The following is a 15,422-nucleotide window of genomic DNA, read 5'->3' as shown; positions in this document are numbered from 1 at the left end:
TTCACAGATTTCCTCCCCTTCACTGATTTGGACACAGGGTGAAAGCCAGTCCCTGTAGCCTTCTGGTCACAGGTCAAGTGAGACTGGATCCAGGATACTCCAATCTGAGTTCCTTTAAGTATAAGGAAAAGGTGATCCATCAGGATCAATTAAGGTAGATTCCCTTTATTTTTGTACTGTTTTTATACCATGCTTAATATAGTATTTGGGCAACACATTTCTCATTCAGAAACACAGCAATAAACTGCCTCCCTCCATCACGGTAACAAACGCCTTAAAGCTTTCCCACATCTTGGAAACTTCTCGCTGTTATATTATTGTTTAAAATTATTCAGCAGTGCTTTAAATAATTCAGATTTCTAAAGTCTTGTCTACCCAGAGAGATTATGCTGCTTATGCAATATGGTCTTCCAAGGGAAAATTCAGTTACAATAGGGTGAAGGTGCTTAGATGGAAGTGTCTCAATTCATGGCCACAGAATGGAACAAGCTGCTGACATAGGAAGTGTTGATATGGCTGGGTCCACATCCAGGGTTATAGCAGCTGGGTAAAGAAAATCCCGCTCATGTGCACTACCAGCAGCGCAAAAGATAATTTCCAGACCATGCCTGAGAATATCTTGATTATGGGAAGAAGAGTATATGATCACAGATAAGAGCAACACCGAGTGTTCTTCCAAATCTCCTGAAGAGCTTCCCTTTGTAAAGACCAACATCCAGATATTAATAGGTGATATCTCCTTTTCCCCCACTCATATATTCCCCCATTGCTGCATCTAAGAAGAATCTTATCCTCCTCATTCTTCCTAGCAGAAGATAAAAATGGCCAACAAAGTCTCTGTAGAATGGCCTCAGCCAGAGACCAACCCATGGCCTACGACCAATATTGAGCAGTAGGACAGACAATCCCTCATCGTTAGGGTGAGTATTAGGAACTGCAAATGCTTACAATCTCGTGGTCTGATCCTGGAGCAGCCACTCAGTCTTCTAACTGCTCCATCTGACAATACTTAACAGGACCTTTCTAAAAGAATATGTAATGCTCGCTTAAGCATTAAGTGCTTTGAAAGAATCAGATGAAAGATTTCCATAACTGTAAAAGAATGCACTACTTTACAACTAATTTTTTTTTTTTTTTTGCTTACATTTCCAGTTCTTTTGATTAGCAATGCTGGATTATATGTAGACTTCACACCCACTTCTCAAGACAATCTGTAACTGGTCTCCCAGAACAGAAAGTCTTTATGGAGCTTTCATATTTCTGTTACCTGAGAGCCTTTTAGCAAGAGTTAAAGTATGTTCAGTCTTCCCCACAATTCAGTCTCATCCACGCTTACGCTCCAGGCTAACTTTACACGTGGAAATAGTTCCATTGTAGTCAATAGCACCACTCACAGAAATGAAATTATCAGTCTGCATTCATTGGAATAGCCCATAATAATTACCTATACAGTGCCACTGCTTAGCTTTGCGAAAAAGCATTGAGAAGAGCTTATCTGTATAAAAAAGTAGGATACTAAATATGCTTAACGCTCAGTATGCGTCCACTGCAATCTTCTATCATCTCTACGTAAGTTCATTTAAGAGGCATTTTTCCTTTTTCTAAACATTCTTATTTTTGTGCTTAACGGCAATTCTGAAGAAGTCAAGATGTCTCAATTCCAGTTTTTGTGAGTCTAGTCTACCCAACACTGAATCATCAATTCTTTTTATTGCTTGTTACAGAAACTGAAAACGATAAGACTGAGAGAAAACCCATAGGGATGCAAATGCAACAAGCTGCCAGGGTCTCAGCGTGCTGACTGCTTCCTCAGCACTGTGCAGCTCTGAAGTTTTGATAAGCTTTTTCTCTCCCTGAGCTATCTGAGGGCTGGCGATAAGGTTTAGGAAAAAGGCAGTAAATACAAACAAATTGCTGCAGCATTCAGCCCATTCGCCAGGAAAGAATAGGACCCAGATGGAAGCATTAGCAATCTGTTTTAATACTCCACTTCTACAAAACCAGATTACCATAAGCTAGAAAGAGGTATGTGCCTTCCACTACAGATACAGGCACTGGATTCTTGGCTTGTTTTGTTGTTGTTTTTACAATAAATGTTCAAAAATTACTACAACACGTTTTAATTAAGATACTTGCCCTGCTTCCGCTCTCCCAGAAACCTCTTTAGAACGGATTTTATGGCATCCATCAACTACTCCCCAAATTCAATTCTAACTGTGCTAGTTTCTGCCACTTCTTAAACCATAATTTACTTTGTCTGGCCGTTTTAGATTTAATATATAATTTTCATGACAGAAGAGGATAATCCGTTTGTATTATATTAAGTGGCAGATGGCAAAGTCTTTCATGTTACAGAAGACTTTTCGTTTTATTATTTAGAGGTTTCTTCAGTACCTAATGCACCGATTATACAACATATGTTAATCTGCGGCCAAAACTGCAAAGATGATCAACCCCCCCAACCATTTTCTTGCACAGCAGTTGTAAATGCAAGCTAAAAGAGTATTCCTTTGGTTTAATATAATATGGTTGCCTGGGAGAATACAATCATGTACACGAATTGCAGGCTGCCAAAAGCAAAATCTTTTTTTTTTTTTTTCTTTCTTTCTTCTATAACAACAAAGTTCCTTCCCATAAAGGTCCAGGTGTCCCGCCAGCACTTGAAATTCCTCACATAATTTTGCGGTAAGAAGGCACTTCAGCTGGCTGAACATTTTCTCCAAACAACACTGAACCCTCTCACCAAACCCTCTCTCATCCTCCATACAACTCAGGCTTTACCCAGATGCCATACAAAGAGCTAAGACAATACGAGGCAATCTGGGAACCAGCAAGTACAGGGTGTTCCAGTCAAAGAGGGGGGGAAAAAATTCAAGACCCACAGGAGATATACCAGGATCTGCCTGTCAGGACTCCCAGTTTTAACTAGGCAAAGTTAGACTTTGACAGAGGGGAGATGTCAGGACCAGCTCCCAGCACAGAGCCGGCACGTGGCCATCCCACGCAGGAGACGGAGAGGTCTCAGCAGGATGGATGGGAGCCTCTCCCCTCCCCACCCCTCGGCCTCGGTGCCGCAGATCAGCATGGGCACGCTTAATTTGCTGTTACAGACACATTTCTTGAACTGGGTCCCAGTTTTCACTTGCAAGTCTTGATGATGAATGGCCAAAGGGCTTGAAGGAATTATGAAGTATCAAGTAACATTTCGAGAGCGGAACATTCGATATATTAAGAAGAATATTATCTCAGCTTTCCAGCAACGCCAGGTGCTTGTAACTGGGAAGGGTGACCCACCTATCATCCCTCACAACACTTTGTTTCCGTGATTTCACCAAATCATTAATAACTAACGCTAACGACGGCCATTAAACCGACAGCTTAACTCTGAGCTCATATAACACAGCAAGATTTTAATCTTTGGAGCTGCAAGGTGATCAGGATACTTCAGTTTGACTATCTTAACAATCACCTACCCGCTCCGACTTCACTTGACCACTTTGCCTTAGTCTGTAATTGTTTTCAGGGCCCATCAAAACTGCCAGCATGGAACCAGTGGGGAAAACAGGTTCCAAGGTCTCTAGGAAATAAAAATCCAGCACAAATCAGTGCTAATTTACAAAACCAACAGGCTTAAAATTTAGACTCTGGGAAAAAAAGACTCAGAACATCAGATTTTTCAGCCAAGATATACAAGGTTTTCTTCCAGTCCTGCTGTTTTCAAATCCCCTTATATAGTACAAGCAGGATACCCCATTAAAGGACAGGAAGGTACCGAAATAGAGTAACTTAAATAAAGGAGTGTTGATCCACTTGGGCAATGTTGCAGATAGTGAGCTATGCTGGAAAAAATCCTAAACCCATATTTGCTCTTCAGTGTTCATCCATAATTCCTATTAACATAAATATGTCACTAAATCTCCCATAGTAAGCAGCAGCAGTAAATGGCTTCTGTAGGCTTAAAGGCCAACAGTAAAAACTATTATTTTGTTTTCCATTAAAAAAAATAATAATAGAGGCTCACACAAGATGTGCATACACATGTTCGGTTCCAGCTCAGCTCTGGTGGAATGTTATTCATGAGCACCCAAAGTTATTTCCTGTTTGAAATTTGTGTCACTGAAAATCAGCCATGTGTGCTGCTGGCTTCCAAACACAATTCTTAGCACCTCTAAAAGTTACACTGATTTTCTGTGTACACCCTGGATCAGCACAGAAGTTCTGGGACCACTGTTATTTCATTTCTCTTTGATGAGTAGTGTTTAATTGATGACTTGTGTTCCATTAAGTTATGAATGCAGGATCAGGTCCGGGGCCACTGAATCCAGTCCTCTACAAGCCCAGGAAAAAAATAAATATATATATATATATATATATATACACACACACACTGGATATTTCAACAAGCTGTAGGTTGTCTGGTTTACATACCATCATCCGGGGAGTCCAAAACCCCTGAAAATTTGTGCCTCAAAAAAACAACAGCAGAAAAGCCATAACTGTAGCATGCCATGTGAAGTGAACAAGAGAGGTATAAGGACATTGCCAGTGTTCAAAGGCTGTTCAATAGCTTGCAGCATGTTGTTTTTAATCTGAAGATGAAGGAAAACTGATACAAATAAAATTATTCTGAAAACCAAGCAGCTACTACAGATTTGCTAAGTGTAAGACGTGCTACTAGGGATTACAGAAGGTGTCAGTTAAGTTACACACAGGAAAACACTTCAGAATAACATATTAACCAAAACAAAGCTCTAGCCTTTATATGAGCCTGCTTCCATACAGTCTTTCCAATTCCAAGTGCCCTTCACAGAATTTAGGCAAAACCTGAATTATTTTTTTCCATAATAGAAAAGCAATATGAATTGAGGATTCTAATAAAGCATTTCATACCACATTTCACAACATCTTACTGGAAACCTCAATTCAAAACAGCTTGCAGAGCTGAGTTGGAATTTGAATTAGAGGATCATAAATCAGGTATAATGACCTGCTGCAGTACCTCTCCACACTACGTAAACTTACCTTTTACCCATCTTTATTTATTAAACTTATTCAGTCACCTCAGGGACTTCAGATGAAATATTTCTCCTTTAAAGAAATGTCTGGTGAATGGTCTGAGGATAACCCGGGTATAGTTTCTGGACTGATGCAGATGTAAGTCTACAAAATGCTGACTTTGGCAATGAAGAAAAATATGGAGGAGATGGATTTACCACAGCCTTTTAGTGACCATCAAGAAGAAAGAAACACGGAATCAATCCACCAACCTTCACAGCTGGTGTAGAGGTAAGAACAGCCATAGCTGCACCTGTAAAGGTGTCTGCCTACTAAAGATGTGAAACAGCATGGGCTGGCAGCAGCAATCCAGACCAGTGAAGCCAGCCCCACGGCTATTTCCCTGTGAACTGGTCAATTTATCACAGGATGACAAGATTGGAGCCTCTCACAGTAAGTTTGTGTACCCACTGAGCTACAGAGTCAGTGCCACATCAATAGTATCTCTAAGCTTCTTTGTGGTCCTCTCTCCCAGTGACCCAGCCCTTCTCCCCCATTATTTAGCTGGCTACGCTGTAGAGGCAGAGTTGGATGTGGTCATAATTTAAGAAGGTTTTGATCCAACTGGAGACATTTGGCATGCTGTGACTAACCAGTGTTTCAGTAATTTGCTGAGCTTGATGACCTTGGAGGGTGTGACAGGAAAAATAATGCCTTCTGAAAAGTTGACACAAATTCTACTAAAAGCTACAACAACCTTTGACCAAAGTCAAGACACCATTTCTCTATCACTATTGATTAAGCTCACAGGAAGACTCCTGCTCCATTGAAATGTACTACCTATCTCTTGGTACCCCTCTTTTATGCACCTTGGCTTTTGCATCCCATGAGCCCTTTAATCTTGCTCTGAAGAGCCAACAGGTCCATGCTGCTCCTCAATCATCCATACAAAACTGTAGTCCTCAGAAGAAATTGTTTCCCTCTCCTCTTCCATCAACTGATTTCCAAACCTGAGCCAAACCAACCACAGCACAAGCATAGATAAATGGTGCACAGCCCCTGAAGTATGTGGGCCTTGCTTCATTTCCAAGCTATATTTATCATTGGCAGTACTTAGCTGCAGGCATATAATAAAATGTTAAGGCAATAAAATAGGATTTTCAATGACACTGTTGAAAAATAAGTTAAGATGGAAATTTGAGAAGAGTTTGGTAGATTCAGAAACAGGAAAAGCTGAATGCGTCATTTCAGCATCATGGTTTTTCTTCAGATTTTGATCCTCTGTTTTGAAAGCAGATCTTCCCTCCTACTTCATGCTCTTTAAACCAAGGGCCCCATTGGACTAACGTAATCCATATGCTTACTATTGCTTACATGCTATTCGTAAGGGTCAGCTAAACTGAATTATGACCCCGCAACACATACTTTTCCTACTTTCTATTACTTGTGTCGCAGAAAGGAACGTTTAGAGATAAATAAAGCAGAATGTAACAAACAAGAAGTTTATTACTTTTTCAAGAACTGGTTTTATGTATATTTTTGCTGGGTCAAAACAAGAATATTTTGAGGAGATATTTGATTATGTACCCTTTTTAATCATCAAAAATGAGTAAAGGTAAGTGATGCATGTAAGCAAAGCACCAGCTATATATTAAATAATGACCAGACATATAAACCACTCAAATTAATTAATTATTCGGAAAACAGACTTTTGTATTGGAGAGAAGTAGATCGAGAAAGGTCCTATACCACAGATGACACAGTGTAGAATACAAGCAGCTCAGGATGCTCTCCAGGGAATACCAGACAAAGCAGAAATGTGATGGGTGCACTGAGGAGCACGTCGTGTTAGCAATATGGCTATGCCACACTGTCTTGGGGGAAGCATGCAAGTTCAAACCAGAGCATCCTACAGTCCTCAAGACAAACACCAGCTGTGCTCAGCTAAAAGGGGCTAGGGCGAGGAAGAGAGTAACGAGCTGCTGGTACAGCTGGGGGTAGCAGCAAGGCCTTTATCATTTCCATCATAAGCTCAGTGCAGCAGGAGGTGTTCACCAGCAGCCTTGTGTGGGTAGTTCCAAAATTCAAGTGATGACTGTTTCTGGCCCAAAGAAAGTGCCTTGCCAAGTTTTTATGTGTAATGGGCTGTTAGCTCCCCCGTGGCCCTGTCTTCTATTAAACACCTCACCTAAAGGAGTAATATGTGAAGCAGACTGCTGCCTAAGACTTCACAGAGCCAACAACATCACACTGCCTAAAATATGAAGCAGTATCTGGACGCAGACACGCACAAGTTCTCCAGTTTGCATTGGGCTGTGATTGTGTGACGCTCTAAATGCAAACACACAAAAATCATCTAGAAAGGAAAATGAAATGCACCGGTAATGGTTTCAAACTTAATAACGTAACTGGCAGGGGACTGAATTCCTTTCAGCATTGTTTTTCAAACCCATGGGTGAAGCATACTCTTGCATGCTATAGCTCCCTTAACAGATGCCCTCCGAGCATCTGATGCTTGAGAAGCAAATAGCAGGTATCAAGCCCATGCCTTTCAGGCATCAAGCTCTTATTAGGAGACCAGCCTTACTAGCTTTCAATTTACAGCTTTGTCTAGTAGGTGCATGTCAGCTCCACTACAAAGAGACTTAATTAGCCTGTAATTTGACGCTACAACACGCTGGCTAGACAGACCGATGAAGGACATGTACGGAACTGCAGAGCAAACTGTGGAGTTGCGCTAACTTGGAAGCAAGAATGGCTATGATGTCCACGCCAGCAACACAACTAAGCACATAACGCACAGCAAAATGCTCAAACTTTGTCCATACCTGAGATACAGAAGGTCGAGGGGGCAGTGCAGGTGGTGGTGGGGGCAGCCAGCCAGACCTCACAGCTGAACAGGGAGAAAGAAAAACAAACACATTCACTTAATTACAAATAAAACCAGATTTTATTTCCATGATAATTCATTGTGATGAGGCAGTATTCAACATTTTAATAACAGAAACCATACTTGATCTTTATTGAGCAAACCCTGTTTGAAATAACTTTCTCCAGTGCTTACCATTCCATAAAATGAGCAGTGATTTAATTGCTGTAAAAAACCACAATGTTATGATAAAAAGCAGAGATGGAAGCCAGTCAGCCACAAAAGCTGTAGCTAAAGAAATCCAATTCTAGTTAAGAACAGAAAGAGCACATACTTATCCTTAGTACTTTGTTCTCTGTCCTTAACACCACTGCCTTTTTTAAAAAGTAGTGCTTAGTATTTAATATAGATATTAGAGTTCACAGAATCACAGAATAGTTTGGGTTGGCAGAGTCCTTGAAGATCACCTGGTTCCAACCCCCCTGCCATGGGCAGGGACACCTCCCACCAGACCAGGTTGCCCAAAGCCCCATCCAGCCTGGCCTTGAGCACCTCCAGGGATGGGGCATCCACAGCTTCTCTTGACAGCCTTTTCCAATGCCTCACACCACTGTCATATTACAGAATTTCTTGCTTATATCCAATCTAAATCTACCCTCTTTTATTTCACAGTCATTACTCCTTGTTCTATCACTACCAACCCTACTAAAAAGTCTCTCCCCATCTTTCTTATAAGCCCCCTTTACTTATTGGAAGTCCACAATAAGGTCTTCCTGGAGCCTTCTCTTCTCAGGCTGAACAACCCCAGCTCTCAGCCTTTCTTTGTAGGAGAGGTGTTTCAGCCCTCTGATCATTTTTATGGCCCTCAGTTCACTCCAGATACCACACACTACACAACAGAACACAGCCTGTAAAGAAAAAATCTGCCATAGAATTAGAAATACAAAAGCTTAAACAAACCCCAAAGAAATCACTTTATGTGTTGTATCTGCATGTTATTACTCACTGGTGGTATTTTAGAGGGAAGAAGAGAAATAAAGGGACGAAGACAAACCCTAATAATCAGTTCAGGCCTCTTTAGCATAACATGATTTCATCTTTTATCTTGAGCTAGCATAAAGGGAGGGTAACAATAACACAGGTCCAGCTGCTATAGTTCTCTGTTTCTTTAAAATATTTAAACCCAATCTTAGGACGCAACTGCAGGACAGATGAGGTTTTCCAAAGGCAGCTGCAGAGGAGAGGAGGGCAAGGCTAACACAGAGACATCACCAAGGACTGATGGGACTCCTTAGGTGGGTTACCCTCCCCGGGTTCCTGTGGCATTGAGTGCTCAGCACTTGTACTGCTGAAGAGATGAGATAGTCCATCTTGCACTGTTGGTTATCTCTATAGCCCCAAAAATGCAATATTAAACTTAGAAATGCCTTTTACCACAATAATACTAAGCAAGCAATTACATTTATACACTTTTTATTCCTATGCATATTTTAGAAAGCCACAAAGACCATTATGTGCCTTGTTACAGCTTAGCCATTTACATATTTTATACACCAAGCCTAAAAATCTCTTCATGGTTGAAAATTCAAAGACAAAAAATATTAACCATTAAGTCAGCGACATGAGAGTAAAAACATGTGGGTGAAATTAATGGGAACAGTCACATTGACTATATACAGCTCCAAATAGGCTTATAATATGTTGTTTTTTACATCTTCTGTATCATCATCTCTTGAATCAGAATGAAGCCTAGTATCACTGCAGACAATGCCAAAGAGCAGACAATTAAAACCCAGCCTAGGTTAAGGATCTACTAACATATCTACAGGCATAAGAGAAATCTGAAAAAAAAAAATATTTGAGTGATTGCAATCCTTTCCCCTGTGTTAATTAGCTCCATTTATAAGGTCACTGCAATACTAGCATGGTGTCCTCTCCACAACACTCTCCATCTTTTCCATGCAACTGGTCTACAGAGTTGAACAGTGGACTATGAAGGCTTCCCTTCTACAAATTTCAGAGTGTTATTTCATTTATCTGAGCACTGGCTTTGGCAATTACAGCTAATAACAACACTTGAAAACACAATCTAACTCAAACACAAGTGCTCCATAGGTCACTCAGCTGCATGCTTTAATAGCAGACAAGTATGTGTACTCAGTGAGATACGTTTATCTTTGGGAAACCCTGGGGGAGCCTTGCTGCAATGCTCGCTGGAAATATCTGGGGGCACCTCACCTTCCTGCCACCACCAGTGGCTGTTGCTGCGAGATCATCTGTGCTTGCCCAACAGCTGAGGCAGGGAGCACAAGCCATGCAGACCTCCTGCTGAGCCTAAGCATGATGCCATGGAGTGTGCTGCAGCCACGAGTGTGAGGATCTGAAAGGCAAAGCCCCAGGCACTGACCCCAGCTGCTGCTCTGGCCCTGGTGCACGTACGCAGCCCTCTCCAGAGCCCATCTTTTCACATTTGCTGGCTTATGCTTCAGCAGGCCCTCAAAAGCAGTACTACAGGAGCTGTGTCCATTGAGAAATGGCCCGAATGTCAGCACTGCTCTAGAGATACAGCACCTATTGTCCTGCTCCCCAGCTCTTTCAACTCTCTAAGAAAGCAGCAGGGGATTCTTTATGCAGAAAGATGCTGGTTTAGCTGGAAAAGCACATCCTGATGTGGTTGCAAAGCCCCATGCTATAAAGCTCCAAAAGACTCCTGGGATTTGCTCCCAACAAAATTCCAAAGGGAAAAGTCTTATTTTCCTGTAAGATGGTCAAAATAACAAAAAATCTTCTTCAGCTTTCAAAATAGGACATGCATTAATTTAGCATTAAAGAAGTTTGATGCTTACACCACGAGATTTGACCCAGTTTCCTCTTTTTAATCCTGCAAATTCTAACTTAAGCTACTCATGAAATATTCATAAAATTCCTGCTGTTGCAGAACATCTTTGGCCTGTTGTTAGAAAGAAATCATGCTTATGTGAGCACAATTGCTAGACAAGACCAAGTTGGTTGACTTTTGGGGACTAATAGCAACTTATAAAGAAAAAAAAAGTCACTTTTTCCCCACAGGGCAATGAAAAAAAAGAATAACTGACAGATGATACAGGCTTCAGCCTTCTCTGGTACCACTACTCTAAAAAAGGGGCAATATTCAGAGACACTCATACATTTTTATGTGTACCAGCAGGTGACTTGTACTATTAGGCTACTTTATAATGCCTCCCCTCCTGGGAGACCATCCCACACAGACTGGTTCTTGCTGTTAGTGGTGGTACCACAACAGCTTTGAAAGCAAAAATAAATACAGGGGGAGGTCTGTTCCCAAAATGAAAGCAAAGTGACTTGGAATTGAGCAGCAAACAGACAGATGTCACATTTTGAGGTGCATGCCCCAGAGCTTGGGTAAGCTGCACATCATCGCTCTTTGAAGACGTCTTCACACGTTGCACAAAAGCAGAGAGAACTGGGGGGAAGTGGGCACACACAAAGGGACCATAGGGTAAGATGGGGTAATTTCCCTTCATTCAGTTATCCACGCTTGGTTTGTTGCTGTCCTTATGTACTGCCCTACAACTTACACCAGGAAAACGTGGTAATCCTTCCTTTCAGCTGCTCTGAAAGCAGCAGGGCCCCCGCAGCAGCTGTGCTCCCCATGCCAATTCCACCAGCGGTGATGGGATCAAAAAGGCCTGGAAGCTGCGAGCGAGACGCACAAGCCCCATTTCCCCAGGCTTCTGAAACGCCTCCTTGCATCAAACAGAATGAGCAATGACAGAAAAGCAGGGAATTGTGCTGGGTGAGCACACCGCTCAGTGGTGTAGGGAGCAAGGGATACCTACAGGTTTTCCTCGCTGAAGGATGGGCGTTCACAGTCCAAGTTCTCGCACAGGTCGCCTCGTTACTGTGCAGCTTGGTGGTATTCACGCCAGAGTGAGCAACGTAAACCCAATCTTACAGATAGCACAGTGGAAGGACTGTTCAGGTGCCAGTAAAATAGATTTAAGTACACCCAGTGTCTGCCTCGCACATATTACTGAAAATGATAGCATTTTCACGCCCTAGCTACTCCCACAAGGGCAGCAATAAGGCTTTCAGGACAATAACCATGGCTCTTTACTCAGTGTGTTTACACTTGATGGTGGACTATCAGCAGGGCAAGCTGCCAGGACCATTTTCCTGCCCTATTTTGGCAATTGCGAAGGTCTAATAGCACTAGCAGGACACCACACTAGATAAAAAAGCAGGTTTTCCAATCTGAAGCTAGATAAACATTTTCAAGCAAACATCAGGATGTAATTCCACAATCTGAGAACAGGCCATGCCATCCTATCCGGCCACCCTACTCTGCCTCCAGCCTCCCTGGTGGGGGAGACAAATCCTCAGCGCTTTTGTTACCTATGGGAGTGGAAAAAGACCAATTACAGTTCTCAAGTGGATGCTACTGATCAGCCCACAATCTGACTACCATTGCTGGATTGAGGGAGGGAGATTGATGTGAACCCATGATGCAGCCAGTTTACGCTGCTTCAGAGTGCTGAGTTCCCAAACCAGGTTTAACAGAAGAACGACCAATTAATTTTGTGAAGAGGCATAATCTGCAATACAGAAACACTTCCAAAAAGATATGCCAAAAGAATGAATTACTCGTATTATACTGAAAAAGAAAGGGTTCTCACCAGTTGCTTCAGTGCCTTAGGTAGTTTGGGAAGCTGGCTATTTTGGCCTTCCACTCTGAGGCTAGCTTGTTTGGGATACTTTTTCCTCTTCTGTTGCCAAAGGCAGGTCACAGAAGAAAGTTCCGTGTCTATGCTTGAAATCCAATCCCTGTTTACTTGTTTTATAAACTTTCCTCTTGTTCACTGAAATTTGACTACTTGGATCCTTCTCTGCAACCCTTCATTTATTTACATTCCTATACTTTAAGCACAGTGATTGTGAAATAACTTCAAGAGATCTGATTTATCAATTCCCACTAATATGCCTTAAGAAAGCTGCAACAGGAAAAAAAAATCTTAGAGCCATAGCCAGGAGCCAGGCATGCAAATTTAGTGAAGGGTCCTGATGCAAAACAGTCCAGGCGTCTGTTTTAATAATTCTCACTAATGTATCTGCAGAGTGTAACAGCAATTAAAAAAAAAAAAAAAAAAAAAAAAGGAAGATTACTAATAGTAATTTTGTTATCAGGTTTGTAGAAAGATCACAGAAAGCATTGCCAATGCCAGAATTGGAGCTTGACTGGTAAAACCTCTCTTCTCAGTTAGTTTGGGGAAACAGTTCAGCAACAAAGTTTTGTTTTCCACAGCCAGCGATGTACACACGTACTGTCACAGACACACTCCTGCTACAGCTGTTTCACGTGCTAAACACACTGAACATCACTTCTACCCTAATTGCACGCAAAACTTTCTAAGTACTTTCCAGGTGATTACAAATAGAGAGAGCCAGCCATGAAGCACTGCTGTTTCTGTACTATGAACTCTCAGGTGTGCGACTTCATGTAGGACACTGGTGCCCTTACAGGTTTCATGAGCCACTTTCACATCAAACAAGAAAGACACCATTAAAGGTTTTTTATTTTTGCGTTTGTTTGTTTGTTTCTGTGATGCCTTTTTTCTTTAATGCCCAATCTATGCAATTTAGCACGTTTTCACTGTAAAGCAGATATTTTTTTTTCCAACATCCGTCCCGTCTTCTGTTTTGTCATATATCCACAGCCTCTGTATTTTTAACTTCCAGTCCCTCATCTTCCCTAAACCATTTCATTTTCCGGTTACTCTTTTCTCTACCCTTTTCTTTTCCGTATGTTTTTGTCTGGAGACTGCATCTCCCTCTCCCCTGCACCGTGAAAAAGAGCTATTCGTGATTTTGCTCTCTCCCATCACGTTTAGCTTCATTCTCCACCCACAGGGAGGCAGAGTCCCTCCACCGAGCTCCGACAGATCCACGCTGACAGTTCTCTCACCCGGAGGGTTTCCAGTGGGACTTCTGGATGCTCCCAGAGAGGCATCACCTGCACTTGCTGCCTGTGACCATGTCTAGCAGAGATCAACCCTGGCACGTGGGAGCCAGGAAAAGCAATGGGCTGCCTCCCACCATGAGAAACAAGAGATCCTTTCCTGCAAATAGACCTTGAGCTCTTCTAGGATGGATCAACTTTTTTTTTTTTTTTCCCATGGGATATAGCATGCCAATCAGAACGATGAAAATAGGTCAGCCAAGGTCACTGGGGCTGGTAGGGCAGTCAAGAACTTTTCAACTCTAATCCCCGAAACTCTTTTCTAGTGAAAGTTGTTAAGAGTTTCATAAAAATATTTCACATTTCTGAAAACCTGCAACAGAATGAAAACAGCACAAACCATTCCTCAATCCCAGAAATGCAAGTGCTACAAGTAGCAAAATGGAAAATGTCACGTAGAAGAATTTCAATTTACACAAATTGTCAAGAAACAGACTTGAAAGGCCGGCAAGATTTACCCCATTTTGCACACAAGTGCTTTCTGGACTAAGCCCTTAGAGATAAATGTAGACATTTAAATACCTAGAGATGCTGAAATAAGTTACCCCATCAGATTCCTATCGTTTAATAACGATAAACGATAGGAATAACGTTTAACCATTCATCCATTTACGTCCTATTTTCTTCAGCCCATTCAATCTTGATTATGTCCTTGTCCATCTGGACAAAGAAATTAGCTACATAGCTGTAAACACATATATCCTTCACAAAAAAAATCTAAAAGGCTGAAAGGCATAAAACTCTTCCATGCAAATCAGAGGACAACTTTCATATTTTATTCACAATATGCTCAGTTCAGTAACACATATATTCTTAAAGGGAACAGGACTGCAAGGAAACAGCAGCTTCAGTGAAAGAATGAAAAAGCTATTCTCTGCTTTAAAAAAAAAAAAAAAAAAAAGGCAAAATTTATGTTAAGAAAGCATTTCCACATATTTTCTTTGCAGTGGGTCAGTGGCTGAGAAAAAAGTATTATGAGTATCAGCTCAGTTTTGGCTTTTCTGTGCTTTGGTTTAAGCGTAACAGGCATTTTTTTTAATTTTAATTGTTACAACCCTTACAATTGAACATGTTAGCTGGACTCTGCACTCTTAACTCTATAAAGCAGACATCAGAACTCTTGTATATTGTGCAAACAATATTCAGCAAAAGGCAGTATTATGCTGATGATCGTAGGCATTATTGCTCTGCTAAAATAAAGGTCGTCCAGAATTGTCACCTTCCTAATTTAATCTTTTGGACCGATTAACAAACACAGGACAGCAATATGAAAGACAGCACAGTACTACAACATGAATAAATTTCTGCCCTATTTATTACCCAAGAAAGTAGTTGGATTTTACTAAATAGAGAGCAATACAAGCATGATGAGAGGAAGGACTCATGACAAGTAATTACTTAATTAAATTCACTGTGATTTAAATTCAGCATTAAAAAGTGCGTTATTATTCTGGATTCCTCTTGTCACTTCAACTTTGAACCAAAAAGTTAATTGGGAAATTGTTATTTATGGTAACACAAACAACATGACTCCATAATTCC

The 15,422-nt window shown here is 41.3% G+C and overlaps 1 protein-coding gene across 1 annotated transcript in view; it reads right to left on the bottom strand.

The window, feature by feature from the left end:
* The window catches only part of REPS2 (RALBP1 associated Eps domain containing 2), a gene marked incomplete at its 5' end in the record, with an annotated part of 91,141 nt that overhangs the window by 10,056 nt on the left and 65,663 nt on the right, over window positions 1-15,422 (bottom strand). Inside the window, one exon of the mRNA XM_084306400.1 lies at window positions 7,824-7,888. Within this exon, the coding sequence (XP_084162526.1) occupies window positions 7,824-7,888 (65 nt within the window). The remainder of the gene's footprint in view (window positions 1-7,823; window positions 7,889-15,422) is intronic.

This window comes from Netta rufina, assembly GCF_964035555.1.
Source record: "Netta rufina genome assembly, chromosome: 1".
NCBI lineage: Eukaryota > Metazoa > Chordata > Aves > Anseriformes > Anatidae > Netta > Netta rufina.
This window is presented reverse-complemented; position numbering and strand designations above follow the sequence as displayed.